Raw genomic sequence first — 18,147 nt, 5'->3', positions numbered from 1 at the left:
ACGGTCCCAGGGCATCTCCTGATTTACCTGTGGCATTTGGGGTGAAGCCATGGCAAAGGCTCAGGTGCTCCTCACCTACCTCCAAATCTTCCCCCAGGCAGAAGAGAGCCCTGGGAGAGCTTCCAAGATCACTTTGGAAGGAGTTTAAAAGAAAAGGAAAAGAAAGCCTATTTCTACTCCAAAACAACAGTGCCCTTGTGGGGAGCTGGGTTGGTGCATAGCACTTTATTTTACTGGTATAATTGTGCCAGGAGAATGTGTGTGCTCTTCTGCACAGACATGTTCTTAAGCAGTTCAGTCTGTCTTTGAAGATGTTCTGAATTTACTTCATTTCAATGTCAGTGCGTCTTCAGAGGGAAAATATCTCAATATAATGGCTGGAAGTTACAGTCAGGATACTTGCCTTGGAAATGTAGAGCCCTTGCACAGTATCAGCACCACAATAATCTAATCCAAATGAAGTTAGTGAAGCATGAAAAAGAAGTGTAAGGCTCTCAGTCTCCAGCCATCTCCTTAGCTCACGGCAGGATGTCTCACCAGAAAATCTGATGTAGCCAAGACCCATGATACACAGTGGCTAACAGATACAGGGTTTGGTGAGGAGATGGGACTTGATTTACTGACAGTCTCTCCTCACCTTCAAAGTAACATTCTTAACAGCCATGGCACAAGCTCCTGGAGCTTCAATGAGAGGCTTATCCATTTCAGAGCATGCCGACTGATGATGTAGATATGTAGTGACTCTTTACAACTTGGAGTACCTGACTTGTGTGGAATACTGTGCATTTTACTTTGGTTTGGGTCGGGTTTTTAGGAACCATGTGATACAGCAGATCATGAAGGAAAGCTAACAAGAAAGCAAAGTGACTCATTTAGAGAAAACAGAGTGGAGACTAAGAATTGTCCCTTCAGTCCCAAAAGTAAGAAGCACCTAAGTAAGGTGCATTTAATGTAAAAATTTGAGAAGTTCAGCTCATGCATTAGAGAACGCAGAAACTTAAATGTTGGGTGTTTACTGAAACATCCACATGGTCTGTCCTGTGATAAAAGCTGGAGACATCACATCCACATAAACAGAGGCAACAAGGACAAGAATTGAACCAATATAACATTTTTACAATCCCTTACAAATAGAGGCAACAAGAACAAGAATTGTCATGGTGTAACATTTTTACAGTCACACAGAACACACTGTCTTCCAAAGGCAACAAATGCTTTCAGAGCCACTGATTTCCCTGGGCACTGGGCTCAGCCTGTGCTTCCAGTGAGTTCAGTTCAAAGCTCTACCCCTTCCTTTCTGTTCCATCCTGTCTCTGGCACATCCCACTGTGTAGCCAGGGATCCAGTTTCCAGTGGCTGCTGTAAAACACTCTTTTTGAAAACTTGGAGCACCTGTTTTAAAACTTCCCCTTCCTTTTCCCAAAGATTTGGAAAAGTTGGTTCACATGCCCTGTGGCTTAAAGCAGACAGTAAGACTGAAAGTGGTGGGTAGCTTCTAAAGAAATCTGGAATGCCTACATGCTTTTTAATTATATAGCTATGTGCACTCTTAATTTAATTAAAAAACAATTACCACAATTTATGATATGAGTACAACTGTTTAGCAAACCAGAATTGCAGCTGAGTTTGCTTTTTGTCTTCTTTTTTTGTTGTTGTTTTTGAGTGTAAGTGATCCTGGCTGATGTTTCTCCTTATAGAATAATAAAAGTTTGTTAGGACAGGTGCTCTGGCTGCTAATTTCTGAAGTGGCATTAGACTTTTTCTCTTCCTGAGGCAGGTTGGATGGAGGTGGCAATTTGCTTATTGGACTTAAATTATGTTGAATTGGAAAACAGGAGACTACAAGAACCTGTGCTGAACATTATGCTGTAAATGAAAGAGTCTCTTACTGTGCAGAGCAGAACAGCAGGAGTGATCCCTGCAGGGAATACAAGTTCATGCTACACCACTAAATTCCTTGATATTCATTCATAGAAATGAATGCATTAATTAGGAAAGAAATGCAATGAGTGCATTAATTAGGAAAGAAAAGTATTTCACCAGTGCAGATATGCTATTCTGTCTTTGAAGAAAGCAATAGGTGCATGTATTTGCTGAAAATATTCCAGAAATTCATGTTTTGAAAAATAGTTTCTCACCTCCCTTTATTTAACAGAAGTATCCACAACAATTTTCTTCATGAAGAAGTGAAAATAACTATAAACAACACCCATGGATTTGAAGGACATTGCAAAAGCTCAAAAAACTTCTCAGCTCTGCTATTCTGACAGTAGTGGGCAGAGGTGCAGCGTTTCTGCCTCTCCCCACATACTTCATGCCGAACTACAGTCAGGTGCCTTCCTTGGGGTTTGCTGCCTGGATGAGACCTCTTGGTGCATTACTTGCCTGATGCTGTCACCATCTTGCAAAAGAAGTATTTATTGTGGCAGTTTAGCTGGCAATAACTCCAGCTTATCTGTCAAATTAGACATTGAAAATCTACATCTAAATCCAGTCCCATGAAAGAACTGAGCAAAGCTTCTGGCACATGTGAAAAATTGGGGCATTCAGGACAAAGCTGAATAATATTGTGAGGACTGAATTTCTGCTGCTCTAAGAAAATGAGCAGACCACCCTCTGTTTCCCTGCTATCTGACCAACCTTTTGAGCAGGAAGCTTGTTGGAGTATCCAACTCAGCAGCCACAGTCCAAGCAATGAAACTGATCACAGGATTACAGAAATATTAGCTGAGAAGGACCTTTGGAGGTCATCCAGCTCAACCTCCCACTTGGAGAAGGGTTTTTGCCAGCACTGGATCCGATCAGCTGTGGCTTTGTCTAGACCAGTGCACAAGACCTCCAAGGATGGAGCCACCACAGCGCCTCTGGTTAGTCTATTTCAGGGCTGTAGCACCCTCCCAGGGAGGAAATTTTCCTGAAGTTCAATCTGAAACTCTAAAAGTGCAGTTTGATGTTATCACCCACTAGTGTATTATCTGCTGCTACTACTAGTTGTGGACCCCTAGTCCTTCTCTTCCCTAGACTAAAATATCCCAGCTCTTTCTACCTCTTCTTGTAACCATGTCCCCCAGGCCCAGGATCATCCTGACTGCCCCTTGCTGGACCTTACTTCCGCAATTTTCTTTCTGAACCAGGGTACCCCAAGCCACACCTCACATGGGATTGCTAATGTTGATAAGCTCTTCCACAACTTCCTTCCAAAAAATGATGAGATGGTGTTGAAAGCCTCTCTGAAGCCAAACCTCCATTGTTACTCCTCTCCCAGTCCACACAAGAGGCATTTCATCACAAAAGGCAATTTTGTCAGTCAGGCCAAGCTGGATTTAATGAATCTTGGACCATTCCTGAGTGCCTTCCTGCCCTATTACATTTTTGGAGTGGCCTCAAGAAGCTGCATTACCTGCATCTCCACAGGATTTGAGATAAGGCTGACTGTAACCTGCTCTTCACCTCAGAGACAGGCACAACACTGGCCCAGTCCCCTGGTTATAATATATAATATAATATAATATAATATAATATAATATAATATAATATAATATAATATAATATAATATAATATAATATAATATAATATAATATAATATAATATAATATAATATAATATAATATAATATAATATAATATAATATAATATAATATAATATAATATAATATAATATAATATAATATTAATATAATATAATATAAATTCCCCTGGAATAACTCTGGTTATTCCCAGCTGAATCTGTCCATCGCTGTCAGCTCCTTGGGGTGAATCCCATCCAGCTGCATGGATCTGTACACCCAGCCTCCCTGAGCAGTCCCTGATGCTGGCTGCCCGCATCCATCCCAAGCTCTTGGGGCACACCCTGAGCTCTGGGGCAGGCAGAGGAGAGCACACATCAGCGTTTCCTCATCTCTCATGCCATTTGGTTGTCTCCCTCACTTTCAGACTCATAGTGCTCACTATGGGCTGCCTCATCTGGGAACACCACACGTGGTGCTGCCTTGTGAACCTGACAGATCCCCAAGGCTGCAAGATGGAAGCCCAGGGACATGAGGCTTCTAGTCTTGGAGAGAGGAAGAGCCTGGGAGCAGAGTAGCTCCCACGGCAGCCTTGACAGTTGGCTGCAGATCTGAAACAGGCAAGTGGCAAATCTGCAGAGCCCTGGGCAGCTCAGAGACATTGACATGGGAGAGCTGGGACTCATTTGACTGTATAAGCGAAGAGCTGAGGACCAAGCAGAACTAAACCTCATTCATTACTGCAACCCCACAGGCTTTCTGAACTCCTTTCTGTGCTGCTGATGAACAGAGCCTGCAAGACACACCAAGAGGAGCACAGTCACCAAACTGCTTGTACCTCTAGTTATCTCTGAAGCAATTACCTTCAGAGGACATACTTCAATTAAGGCTGCTGCTTCTCTCTATCGCTGTGCAGAGAAATTGAAAATGTGCCAGACGTATCTGCTGTGTGTGGCTCACAAATCCTTAACCCTTGTGGTGACTGTCAGCCATATGTGATCTTGGCAGAAAGTCCTATCCAAGAAGAAAAAACTTAAATTTTTTAAAAAAGGATACTTCAGTACAATCAAAAGACAACTTTGTCTCCTCTTAAAAGATAATGCTAGAAGGTGGTTCAAATGCTGTGTGCAAATTTCTTTGCATATCAGTACTGCTTGTACATTCTGATGTTTTTTGATGAGCATCTCAGATTTGGGTATATTAAAATGTGTGCAAATCTTCAGCTGGAACTCAGAAGGAAGCTCTCAATAGCTAGAGCCTAACATCAGGCAACATCCTTGCAGCGAGGCATCAACTAACGCAGCGAATTTAGCTCCGTTTCCTGTTTGCAAAGTATCCAACTAACAGACCCCAGCTGTTATTACGTGTTTATAATTGCATTTTATTTCAGGCCTGTTTTATTTGTACGTATTCCAGGTTGGGGAAGGTCACGTGCACTCCCTTGTTTCAGGCAGAGCCACTCGCCCGCGTGGCGCGGCGCTTTCCGGGCTGCGTGGGACCTTGGTGAGCAGCTGCTGCTCCCTCCCACGCAGGCACAGGCGCAGCCCCAGACACATCTGCAGCACACTCACTGGTGGGCACAGCCACACTCTCACTGCACGGCTCTCCCGCCTCCTCTGCTGTGCTCCAGGATAAACCCCTGCTGCAGATGTCTCCCTGGCACACGGAGTGGGACCGCTGCGGGAGCAGGCTCCAGGGGAGGATGCTCAGGTCTGCCACGGATGTGCAGCTCACGGCCTGCCTGGATGGAGACCAGCTGCCACATCACCTGAGAGAGTGCTCCCAGCCTCTGGCCCACAGCCAACACCAAATGCACTGAGAGTGATGAGAAATGAAGCATGTATCCATGCAAGATCTTAGGAACACTGAGGGAGGGTAATGACCAGAGGAATCCTGAATCTTTCCAGGACAGGAAGCTCCCTTGGACCAATTTTTGTTCAGTTAACAGTGTGACTTCTCCGCAAAGGACTTGGCTTACTGTCACTGCTGAGTGGGTTACCATAAGATTCCTGCTTGGAAAAATGATCTGGCTTTGATAAATTTCTTCTGCAAGTTCTCAGAAAACATAAGGTTTGAGATTTTTAATAGTGTGCAGAAGTTGCTCTGTTTAGCACTGCAAAACCTATTCATGACTTAAAGCGTATTTTTCAGAAGTGTCTGAAGTCCTGAGAAGTTTAAGGTGTCAAAGCGGGATTCCAAAAACTGATTGAGACATGATTTGGTTTCATTTGAACAGTCAGGAAACAAAGAAAGACCTATAAAGATGTCCAGGCAGTAGCAAAGAAAGCTTATAAACTGCCTGTCATTGCACTTTACAACCACCAAAGCCTTCTTTAACATCTACCTTCAAGATCAATCCCATGTCAAAGGGACAAAAAGCCGAGATTTGAATAAATGTAAAAAAGAAAGGGGCAGCAGAATACAAATCTTGAAGGACTAGTGCATTAGATGATGGCAAACCCTTTTTGAGCAGATACCAGATTCACTAGATGAGAGTTAACTGAATGATGAATTGGTAATCAAGAAAACAAATGAAAGACCAAAATATTTCAATTCGTTGTACCACAGAAATGACTCATTCCACCATACTGTTAGTGTAATTATACCTTTTTCTTCTCCCACTTAACCCTTTTAATCACATAATATACACATAAAGTAACCTTGTAAATAATGTGTGTCTACACCTTTGGAAAAATAAATACCCAAACAGAGCTGCTTCTTTGCCCTGCAGCACACACTCAACTCTTTTAACAAGCAGAGAGCCCAAAAGAGAGAATTACCATTGTATAGAATACTCTCACTGTAGAAAAAGCTTGAGTGAGAGATAGCAAGTCCTTGAAGCGCTGGCTCACAAAATCTACTTATATTAGAGAACTAGTAAAATCATTATTCTCAGCTGCAAGTTCTCCCTGCTGCATGGACTATAACTCGCTTTAGAAGCTGGCAAAGAGAAGTTCCAAGGTAAATTAGCACGAGGTTGTGCTCACCTTAACAAACCAGGTGTTATGAGTTGTAGCAGGCCACCAGCTGCTCCTGTTCAGCCATCAAGGCTTTTTGACAAACTCATTTGCTGAAAAAGAGGAGGCTCCTTGAGGCTTTGATGGGCAATCAACTCAGGTCCTTTAATTAAGCTAGGACCTTCCAATTTACTAGACAGATGGGCTTTGATCCCATGACACTATAGCTAACAGCTATATGCCCTAACCATCAGGCCTCTAACGCACACCAATGAGCTTGCAACTCACTATGAACCCAAAACACAGGACTAAGTGCCACATCCAGTTGTTTCCTGAAAACTTCCAGGAATGGTGACTCCACCACCTCCCAGGCAGCCCATTCCAGTGCTTAACCACCCTTTCAATAAAAAAATTCTTCCTGATGTCCAACTTGAACCTCCCGTGGCACAACTTGAGGCCATTTCCCCTTGTTCTGTCACTTTTTCCCTGGGAGAAGAGCCTGACGCCCACCTGGCTACACTCTCCTTTCAGGGAGTTGCAGAGAGTGACAAGGTCCCCCCTGAGCCTCCTCTTCTCCAGGATAAACCTCCCCAGCTCCCTCAGAGAATTTATGTCCCAGACGCTTCCCCAGCTGTGTTCCCCTCCTCTGGACACACTCCAGCACCTCAAATGGCCCCACTGAACTACAGGGTCCAGAACTGGACACACAACTCCAGGTGTGGTTTCACCAGGGCTGAGTACAGGGGGACAATCACTGCCCTGGTCCTTCTGGCCACACTTGCTGAAGTCACCAAGCAACAAGACAAGCAACAAAAACCAGAGCCCAGAGTCAGGGGAGAAAAAAGTTGAAACAGCAAATTATCTGGAAGAACAGAAAGGTGGAGGTTAGGGAGAAAGCCAAAGGCTACTATTTATCAGCATTTCTTTCCCTAGTTTTGTCTGCTGTCCTGGGAGCCAGGTTTTCCTGTGTTTCTACAGCAGCTTTCTTCAGGGTCAGAAGACATTTCTTACCATCAGCTTTCCACAGGCTTCATGCTGCTGTTCTGTGGGCAGGAGAAAGCAAGACCCACAATGAGGAAACTCCAGATCTTATTCAGAGATTAACAAGGACAGCAGCTTCAACCAGGCTTCTTCCCAACCACTGCCCCAAGGCAGTCACCCCATACACACACCTGAGATCTCACTTTATATTTAATACTTACAAAGCACCTGACAGCATCTATTTCCTAAGTAATTAAATTGTTAAATGCATTAAGCATTTCCACAGAATAAACTTACTTTTTCCAAAATTCTTTTCAAAAATAAATTACTTTATAAAAAAATTCATACTTCTCTGAAGCTGGAAACCCCTCCTCCACAGAAAAAGGTGGACTTTTAAAATAGGGATAACTGGGACATAACAGAATTTGGCTGCCTGAATTGCCTAGAGCCCAGCTGAAGGAGAGCTAAGACTTTGATGAAAACCTTTAAAAAAAGGTGTTTCTTAAACTGGTGAATAATGCAGCCTGAGGAAAGACTGGAAATTACTGACCAAATGAAAAAAAAAAAATGTAATTTAGGTATTGCATGCATGTGATACGCAGTAACCACCTGCAGCTGATAGCATGAAAGAGTGCTTTATTTTGTTACAGTACAGATTCAGTCCAGTTCACAGAGAACACATCAGTTAATACATATCTTCACCTTGTAGGAGAAATGGGCATGAACACACGAGCACACAGTCAGCAGCCTTTTACCGCCACTTATGCAAATTTTGCCTCAAAAGCATAATTTATGGTACACACGTTTCACTACCAGTCCATGTAACAGCACTGTAATGCCAGCTCTAGAAACACAGGAGAGGACAATGTCAATTTCAAGACTGTGAAAATGTGTGTGTGTGTGTGTGTGTGTGTACACTTGAAAGCTTGTTTTAAAAGAATGTGTCCCTGAATAATACATGCTGTTCCTTGAGGCACGTGTTCAAGCTCAGGCTTTGGATAAGAGTCTTCACTTGAAGCAGCCACTGAGAGCCGAGGGTTTGGAGCAGACAGAACTGTCTGGAGACCAGGGAGGTCTCCGTGAGCTGCAGTAGCAGCCCACAGGTAGAAGGGGACCTGAATCTCATCAACACAGTCTCCCATGTTTAGCCATTTTTTAAATCCTGAAATAGCAACAAATGCAACGATGTCAGCCAAATCAGTTCCTGTTAACCTACCAAACTTACCTTGCTGGAGGGTTTTGGGCTTTTGGAAGCACAATTTTAGGACTCAGGACTCCAAAAGCTCATCTATTTCCCCTGCACATCCAGGCTTACACGAGGTGGTCCAGCAAAAGACACTGTTGTTCTTCCCAAACCCTTCCTCACTTACATCCAATTTCTTTGACATGGCCAGCACAGACTCTGCCCATCATGGTCAGAGGTCCTATCTGAGCAAAATAAAGCTGATAAATACTGTGTGCAGTTATCCTCTGTGGGGAAAAAAAAAACCCAACCAAAAAACCCCAAATAATCTTTCAAGGAGGGGATTAAAAAAGGATTCTAAACCATAGATTTCTTCTAAACCATGTAGACTATAAGGGTGATAAAACTCCAATATCCCCCACAACCAAACATGAAACCAGCACGAAAATGGAAAATACTCACAGGATGAAGAGAGGCCAGAAAAAGGACTGTGAAGGATACTTCCAGTCTGAAGCATGCTTCAAGTAGCTTAGATTTTCAAAGCCATTTAAAAAGTTTTGTGCACATAACTTGCTCCTGCACACTCCACCATTTTTCTGACCTTTCTGCCTAATTACTTTCTCCTCCTCTCAAAGAGCAAAAGAAAATGAGAAAACAGATCACATGAGACAATGAAAGCTGTGAGCTGCATGTACTAGCAAGTATACAGAAAGTATTCCATAAGCTGTCAAATATAAAAGCAACACAGCAATTTTCATTTTGCTTCCACTTAAAAGCAATCACAGCTTGAAACGTTTAAAAGATGATGTCCCAAGTTCATGCCCAAGCCACTCAACGTTTTCAACACAGCATCTTACAAGTGAGAGAATACTGTTTGTCTTTTTATTTGTAAACCAGAGTTTGAAATACTTTACAATATACTTTTAATTTCATTTGTCTAAAGAAATAGCATTAAGAACTGAAAGAACAGTGTGCCATTAAATGTCAAGGACCGTATTTTTAAAAACCTTTCTTAAAAAAGGTTCTAGAGGTACGATGAATTTAAGTTGCATTTTACAGTCAACTACTCAAGCATATCAATGATTGAAAATGAAGTGCAAAATTGGAAGTCCAGTCACAGATGAGGCTGTAGAGCTGTGCTCAAGACTGAAGAGGTCTACCTAGGGCAGGCACAGTTGCACACTCCCCACATTAATTCAGCCTGTCCCAGCAATGAATCCTGCAGATCTGAGCAACACCACTGATTAAGTCAGTTTGAACTACTTAATATAAATTCTCCCTTTCTAATAAGAAGGATATAAACTAAAGCTTTCAGTTAGGCAATAAAACCTTTCTAATTAGCAACAAAAAAGTATAAGTGACATGCTTACTCTGTTTCAGGCACTTTCAAGATCATAGTTTATTTACTGTAGGTAAAAAGCTAGTATACAGATTAAGGGATTTCTTAAATTTCAACTCTACAGTTATACACCATCTAGTATTCTTGTTCTGAATATTAACCAAAAGGTTTCTAAACACCTGTAAGCCCCACTATAAATCTGCATTGGTATGATGAAAAAAGTATAGAAATCAATGCTTAATTCTTTCAATGCATAATATTTACACTGAGAAATCAATGGGAAATAACAAGCAGCGGCAAAGAGGCAATAAATTTTAAAAAGCCAGGGTTTTATATAGGTTTTGGGTTTTTTTACACTAGTGTGCTAATCAGCATAATTGTATATATAAAAATTAAAATATAGCAGAGCATCCCATTACAGATATCTGAATTCTCTGAACTGCTGCCATTACTTGCTAACCATTTACATGCAACACCTGCTAGGACTTTTTGTTTTTGAAGTGTCAAATAGTTCAAGGTTTATGAGACAAACATTCATTTGTGTACAAAACAAAAAAAACACACTCAAGAATTGTACTGGTCATGAGTCTTTTCCATACAGAAGTGGAGGGAAAGAAAAAAGTACCAATGATAGAAAGCAGTCTCTTTCCATTCACTAATTTTTAAAGGCAATGCATAGACTGAAAATACCTGGATGGCAAACTCCAGACACTCTGGAAACAAACAGCTTTCACACACAGGACCTCTGCAGGAGGCCTTTCTTTGCATCAGATGGCAATGGCTGACAGCAAATAAGGGGCACCAGGTGTACAAGTAAGTAGATCTTGCAAAATACTAAGATGGGGCAGTTGTTAATATACAATTTGAACTATATATACACAATATAATGGAATGTATCCCCTCCCAAAACTGGTTTATGAAACAATTGGACCTTTCTAAACTAGTGTTATGACTCAGCTATCATTCTAATGAAAATATAAGTACACAAGAGACCTGCATGAAAATTAAAATTTATGGGGCATTTTACAGGAACTATTGACAAAGCTGCTTAATGGCATTTCTGCTTTTTAAGTAATTTTGTTATATGTAATTGAAAATATCTGTGTATAAAATGTCCTGACAGACACTTCAACATGGAGCTTTGGTGACAAACCACTTCAATAACAATGAGGTGAAAAATTAAACAAAGTATTTAAGGTAACTCAAACTGAATAGGAAATGGAATGCCAATATGGCAGTTCACCCTTCTTCTGTTGTTTTAAACAGGAAAGTCTCTTGTACCAGCAAAATCCTGTATACAGATAGAGAAGTAGGGAATACACCACTTATAATTCCCATTAAACAAAAGCCGATTCATCATGTGAGAAGGTACAAATTACAGAAAACATGAATAGTCAATAAAAGAGAGAAAACTGGTTTACATGAAAGAAGAGAGAACGCTTCAGTCTGAATGCAGTTACTTTGTGAAAGCTGCTACAACAGCCCACAGAACCTCATTCGTGTTGGTTTTCATACATTCAACCTCAGGGTCTAAATCCAGGAGCTGCCGCACTCTCTTTGTGGCTAAATCATACTGCTCATCCAGGAGGGGGGCAAAAGCGTTCTCCAGGACGTCTGAGGCGTGGGCTAAGTACACGAGCGCCAGCAAGCGCTTGTCCATGCGGTGGGGGTCGTTCACCCACTTGTCAAGAACTGCCTCCTGGACCTTCTTGATGAGGCGCTGTTTGATGTTGTTGTTGGTGAGAGGGTGCGTGGTCATGTCAAAAAGAAGGAAGTTCTGTTTCTCTGTTGTCAGTACACCTTTTTCCACTAGATTTTTAGCTAGCCGCTCGCGGACATTTCGTAGTTGGTAGTGCAACTTGAGTGGGTTCCATGTTTCACCTAAAACAGCAAGAAAACCACACAGCAGTCAGACAAAGTTTAAGCTGCAGGGCTGCAATGATTTTTTTTCCCCCCTCTGTGGTGCAGAATGAGCTGTCAAAATCACAGAGCAGACTACAAGACACTGTGCTCCTGTCAGCATTTCTCTGATCCCTGCCATGGAGGCAGAGACCAGGAGAACCTCCTTGGAGCAGCTCTGGGGTACACTGACAGTTTGGATGAAACGATAGCTAAGCCATGTCTCGATTACAGATACAAAAAATAAACAAAAACCTTGTATTGTAAAATAACAAAAAAAAAATCAGTTATGCAGTATTTATTTAAATAACAATAAAAATAAAGTAAAATTAAGCACCTTTCTACAGTCTTTTACCATGTCAGAGACCAGGAGAAGCGTTACTGCTTTTCTTCTGCCACAGAGACAAGCTAATGCATAGTCACCTAGTGTATTTCTTTATTTCTGCAGGTTTCCACTCCTCTCCCCCTTCCTGTCTCCACCATATGAAACAGTGACCATGCACTGTGAGTGTGTGTGGGGCACAGGTGTGCCCACATGAACCATGTATTAGACAGAGTCTTTAATGCTGCTGTATAAATTATTTCTAATGCCTTTTGTTACAGCAGCAGAACTGGGCCCTTCAGAGCGTGTGACTGTATGCATAGAGGAAACTGACAAAGGACAAAATCAGCATCAACAGCTCCAACTAAAACTGTTTACCACTGAAAATTCTACCTTTGCTTAAGAGCTTATTTAACAGGCTAAAAATTTTAATTCCAGCTTACTTAAGAATTTATCATAATCTCCTCCTGATGTCAAGGACCTATGCATTTTAAGGGGCAAGAAAAGGAAAAGCTTTAAGTATTTCTTAAATAGATGGAGGTTTTCCATAAATGATATGAGAATTTCTGTACCAAACTTTAAAAAATTTATTGATGAGCATAAAATAATAACAACAACTGTAAGCCACAGGTGACTTTGAGGTTTCTCCCACTGTGATGGAGGGTGACACACACTGTATCCAAGTAACAGTCAAGATAAGCAAACAAATGAGGTGACTCCCACTGCAGAGTGAAAGGCAGAAAACCCAACCAGGCCTCAACTACACAAGTCCAACTACACATCACTGAATGCGATTCCCCAGTTTGATCATAAATGAAACTATCACACAAACACAAAAAAGTGGTTTCCTTATCACCTTCTACCGGGCAAAGGCTACTTCCTAGATTTTTGTGCAGTTGCCATGCGGCTGAAAGTCAGTGCTGTGGTGACACCTTGTGACCAAGCTCTTCAATTACACAGACACGGAGATGTTTGCTACATCTGCAGGAAACCTGACATTTTGCTCCAAACGTCTATATTCCCTACCTTTGCTTTCTTTAGAGGCTACCTTATAAACATCAGCCTGGAAACATCACCTTACATGTCCACATATTTATTCACATGACGGCTCTGAACTCACATGTACTGTAACTCCAAGCAGCACTCTGCATCATTGACAACCATGAGTAGATTTTTTTTCCAGGATCGACCTGGTCCCCAAAGGCACAATTCTAACAGAGTTTATGAATTTATTAAATAAAGCAAAATAAAGCAAAATAAAGCAAAACCAGTCAACCAATAAAAATAAAAACCCCCACCAAGACCCACTGAAATATTTTTCTTCGTAAGGACAGATCTCTAAACCACGGGAACCAAAGAACACTAATGCCATCCAAGAATTAGTAATTAATAAACATATGTTAGTAAAAATTATTGATTCAAGCCTTAGCCACAGCCCTGATGATAACTATCTTCACAGAGCCAAAGCTCAGCAGGGTCAGGAAAGCCTTAGCTTAACTCAAAGAAAACCTACAACACTAGTTCATTCATTAGCTGACCCTTTTTGAGCCAGTCCTAACTTGATGTGCACTGCACTGGGAAAGGAGGTGAAATGTCAGCACAAATTATGTATTTGGGACAAGAAAAATGAATTGTTTTTGCCAGCTGTAAGAGGCAAGGGGAGCTGAGTGAGAACTGAACTGCAGCAGCCGTGCCCCCCCTGACATGTAGTGCAGCCTCCCCCCTGCCCGACAGCCAAGGAGCAGGAGAGGGGGGATGGCAAGGACCTGAGAATGAATGGTGTGCGAGGAAGGCTGTTTAAGGTGGTGCAGAATGAATGGCAAGAACAAAGAAAACAGGAAAGCAGAGAAAGGCAAAGATTTTGCTCATTTCTGCAACTTATCAGTTTTAAGAAGTAGCAGATTTTACACAGGCAACTTCCAAATCTCATTACCCCCAACCTCACAGCCACATTGTTGACAATGAGGGTCAACAGTGCAGGGTTTTTTCCTGTGCTGTTTGCACAAATGAAGCACAGCTCTGATCTACTCCAAGAAAGCTGCATTTATGTGCTTTGTGAAAACAGACGAAGGCTAGTGATCAATTCTGTCTGCAGCTCAGCCTGGAGAGGAGAAGGCTCTAAGGAAATCTTGCTGCAGCCTTTCTAGGCTTAAAGGGGGACCGCAGAAAAGATGGGGTCAGACACTTTAGCAGAGCCTGGGACATGAATAATGGTTTCAAAGTGAAGGAGAGCTGGCTGACATTGGATACAAGGAAGAAGTTTTTCACAATCAGACACCAGAATAGATTGCCCAGAGAGGTGGTGGATGCCTTGTCCCTGGAAGCATCCAATGTCCAGCTGGATGGTCCAGTGGAAGGTGTCCCAGGTGACTGCAGAGGGGTTGGACTAGATGGCTTGTGAAAGTCCCTTCCACCCAAACCTGTTCAAAATTCTATGATCACTGACACTTCATTCTTTCTCAACTATTTACTAGCTTTACAGGGAAAGCTGTGTGCAAAGTACTCATCCTCTTCAGGATTTTGTTTTGATCAACAAGAAGTATCTAACATTTAAAAATATTTATTATGTTTCTTCAGTTAATGAAAAAATAAAACTCCTAACACTTTATTTTTTCTTTATGATTAATGGCCAAATCACCCTCAAGTTTTATGTGAGAGCTATGAGCTCTTCACCTCCTTTCTTTACTGAAAGATCTGAATTCTCAGTGCACACGCTCCAAACTTCCACCAACCATCATTTCCAACCATCATTTCCAAACACAGGGAAAGGCAGTCACATCTCCAGGATGCAGTCCTGATTTACTTCAGAGTCAGCAGAAGGCACCTCTTCCACTGAGCTGAGATGTCCTCTGACACTTCCATACAGATCCTTTCCGTACCAAGTTAAGTCAAAAGCAACAGTTACTTATATTTGATTAAAGGCTACAATCAACAAGAGACTACCCTAGAGGACAGACTAATTAACTTTTTTGCATATTTTCTCTCAAAAAATCTTGCAATATAATCTCTAGTGATGCCAGATAATTAGCTTTATTTGGGTAAAAAAAGCAAACACGTTACGTGCAAGGCTTACCACTAAGCAGTTCAATCCAATTTTGTACTGTTTCAGGAGGCTGGGTCTCTTTTATGTGTTTCAGAGCTTCATCAAGCAGAACATCCCCTGTAGGAGCATCTGACTTGCAAATCACCTAAGAATGAATAAAACACAGTCAGTATTTTGACATAATTCATATATGACAAACACACCCATCAATAAAAAACCTACCTGTTAGGAAAACCAAAATAAATTTTTTAAAAAATAACAAACTCTCTCTTAAGAATATGCAACATTGAAAAAGGCAAATTTTCATTATCAAAAAAAAGCAGTATGTGTTTTAATTCAAAATACCTTAAGTCTGAAGTTAATCTGTAACTTAAATTAACCTTAATGGGCTAAAATTAAAAGCTGTATTTTGAAGGAAAGTAACTCACTTATCTAGCTAGGTCCATTACTACCTCTCAAGAACAAAGTATATATTGCACTAAATCAGTTTCTGAATACAGTCTATTTTTCTGCTTCAAGTCAATTTATTCAAAATACTGAGTAGAACAATAAGGTTGCATGAAAATAACAACAAAAAAAGGTATAAAAATTAGTTTTCTTCAATATATGAAGAGATAAAAATAGGTTCATGACAACATCTGGAAGTTTTGCAGCTCTGAAGAACACACTGCCGACTAATAGAGTTTCATTTAATTACAGTTAAACCACATGTACTAGGGAAAATACATATGTACTAATAAACCCCTTAACATGCAACAATAAATGCAATACAATATAAGTCTCTTATTTAACTTCTAAAATTATTTGAGTTCTTCACTCAGGAAAGCACAACTAAAAAACTGATTCAGAGGAACATAATAAAATTCAAAAATATAACTGCTTGTTTACCAGTATAAGTGGATACAGACACCATGCAAAAAAATACAATTTTTTTTCAGGAAACAAAATCAAGAGCACCAAATGACAACTTACAGATTAAACTAGCTCAAGTTATTATGTTTAAATAAAATCCATCTCTATTTATAGAATAATTACTACAGCTAATAATAATACTACTACAGTTAATAGTAATAATAATAGTTGTTATTATTGTTGTTGTTACTATTATATCTGGCAATTTAAATAGTTTACAAACTAGCACTTTACAAGCATCAGGGAAAAGTACCGGGTGATTGACAGAAAAATGAATACATCAACACAATTCCATACATACATATATATATATATATATATATATATATATATATATATATATATATATATACATATGAACAACAGGAAATGAAAGCTCTTATTTTTCTTAACACTTTGGAGTAGTCAGAAAGGTGTTCTGGAAATGTCATACTGTTCCATAGTTCAGGGAACATCCTGTTTCTTCAGAGATGCTGGTCCTTAGCCTGATTGTAAAAAAATATTCTTTATTCCAATTTTTCAGTGATGAATCAGGTACTAGATTTGCCTGGTACTTATCAACTAAGGAAATTTCAATTATACAGAATATTTAATTTGCATTTTTCAGAATACAGCTCTGTAATTAAGCAAAGCTAAAAGATTAAGCAGAGATTTTTAAGTAAACTTCATTTTCTAGTTTTAATACAAAAATTCATTCTTGCATGAATTGCTCAGAATTGTTAGCAATAAAATACTGAAGAAAATCTGCCAAGGATTTTTTGGCATTCCTTTTGATTCTAATAACTATCAATTTGGTTTGCATCTGAGCCTGTAAGGCAATGTAGAGTACCATCTTCTATTCTCAATAACCATTTACAAACATCAAAATTCATTTATTTGTTTCTAATATTGATGCCAGTAGACAGAACTCCAAAATGGTGTGACAATTACATATTCTTAAGCCAAATTTACAAGGATGGTGCCATGTGTAACACACCATATCCACTTACAAAGTCTCACTAAGGTCCATCAAGTCCCTGTCCACTCTTTTCTCAGTCTCATTTGACTCTTTAGGGCATTCAATCATAGATTTAATGCATCTTGACCCATTCTGAAGTACAAAATACTATCAGAAGAGATCAACCTGATTTAAGGCTTTAAGTGAAAATCATAGTAGCTATCATTCTTTCGAGTTAATTATATTAAAGCCACACTTAGCTAGTTATAAATCTGTGCTACTGCCCAAAAAACTTGAGTTTACTCTCCCTTCACCTCACCTTATCACTTGTGCCCCACCTGACAAGATCAAGAGAGTGGTTCCATTAAAAACTAAACTGATCAAAGTAAATTATTTCACCCCAGAATTACAACCTTGGATGTGTTATTAGACAGCTCTTTCCACTTATTAGTTACAGTATTTATTTCACAGCCAAAGCTAAGGGCATGGGGAGCAAAGCCTGCAGAAGCAGGACAAGGAGGACAATTGACAGAGTAGAGACTTAAATCTGGCCAACACAGAAACAAAACTGAACTTTAGTGTTAATGGAAAACTTCAAATAAGGTGCAAAATAACACAAGTCATTCACAAGACTGATTTCTAAACTGATGGAGGTGCTGTGTTTAGGGATTTTATTTGCAGGGAAGTACTTAAGCAGAAAACAACCTTCATCTAAATTTTAAATTAATGTCTATTTTTATAGAACCCTCCTGCCTGAAAACTGAAAAGTATCTCAAATACCTTACAACAGCAGAATAAGAAAACCTCTAAATTGCGTAGATTTTAGATCACTTTAAACAAACCACATGATAAAATTTAAAAAAAAACACGCAACCACGATCAAACAAAACCCAATCACAACTCAGACCAATAATTTTGCTTGTATTCTTTAGTGAATATACATAGAGGTTATTTTTCCATTTTCTTAAAAAACCCAGCAAGCTCACAGTTAATATTTCAAGTACACAGAACTGACAAGGTTTTCACAGAATGAAAATAACTCCTGACTGAATGCCTAAGAAGATTAC

The 18,147-nt window shown here is 40.1% G+C and overlaps 1 protein-coding gene across 1 annotated transcript in view; it reads right to left on the bottom strand.

Moving 5' to 3' along the window:
* Positions 1–9,485: 9,485 nt before the first annotated feature.
* GOLPH3 (golgi phosphoprotein 3) overlaps positions 9,486–18,147 on the bottom strand; it is a 29,492-nt gene continuing 20,830 nt past the window's right edge. Inside the window, exons 3-4 of the mRNA XM_058044332.1 lie at positions 15,262–15,376; positions 9,486–11,848 (exon numbers count right to left, since the gene is read on the bottom strand). Of these exons, the coding sequence (XP_057900315.1) occupies positions 11,424–11,848; positions 15,262–15,376 (540 nt within the window). The 3' untranslated portion in view covers positions 9,486–11,423. The remainder of the gene's footprint in view (positions 11,849–15,261; positions 15,377–18,147) is intronic.

This window comes from Melospiza georgiana, chromosome Z (genome assembly GCF_028018845.1).
Source record: "Melospiza georgiana isolate bMelGeo1 chromosome Z, bMelGeo1.pri, whole genome shotgun sequence".
Lineage (NCBI taxonomy): Eukaryota > Metazoa > Chordata > Aves > Passeriformes > Passerellidae > Melospiza > Melospiza georgiana.
Note: the sequence above shows the minus strand (reverse complement) of the source record. Positions and strands in the feature narration are given on the sequence as shown.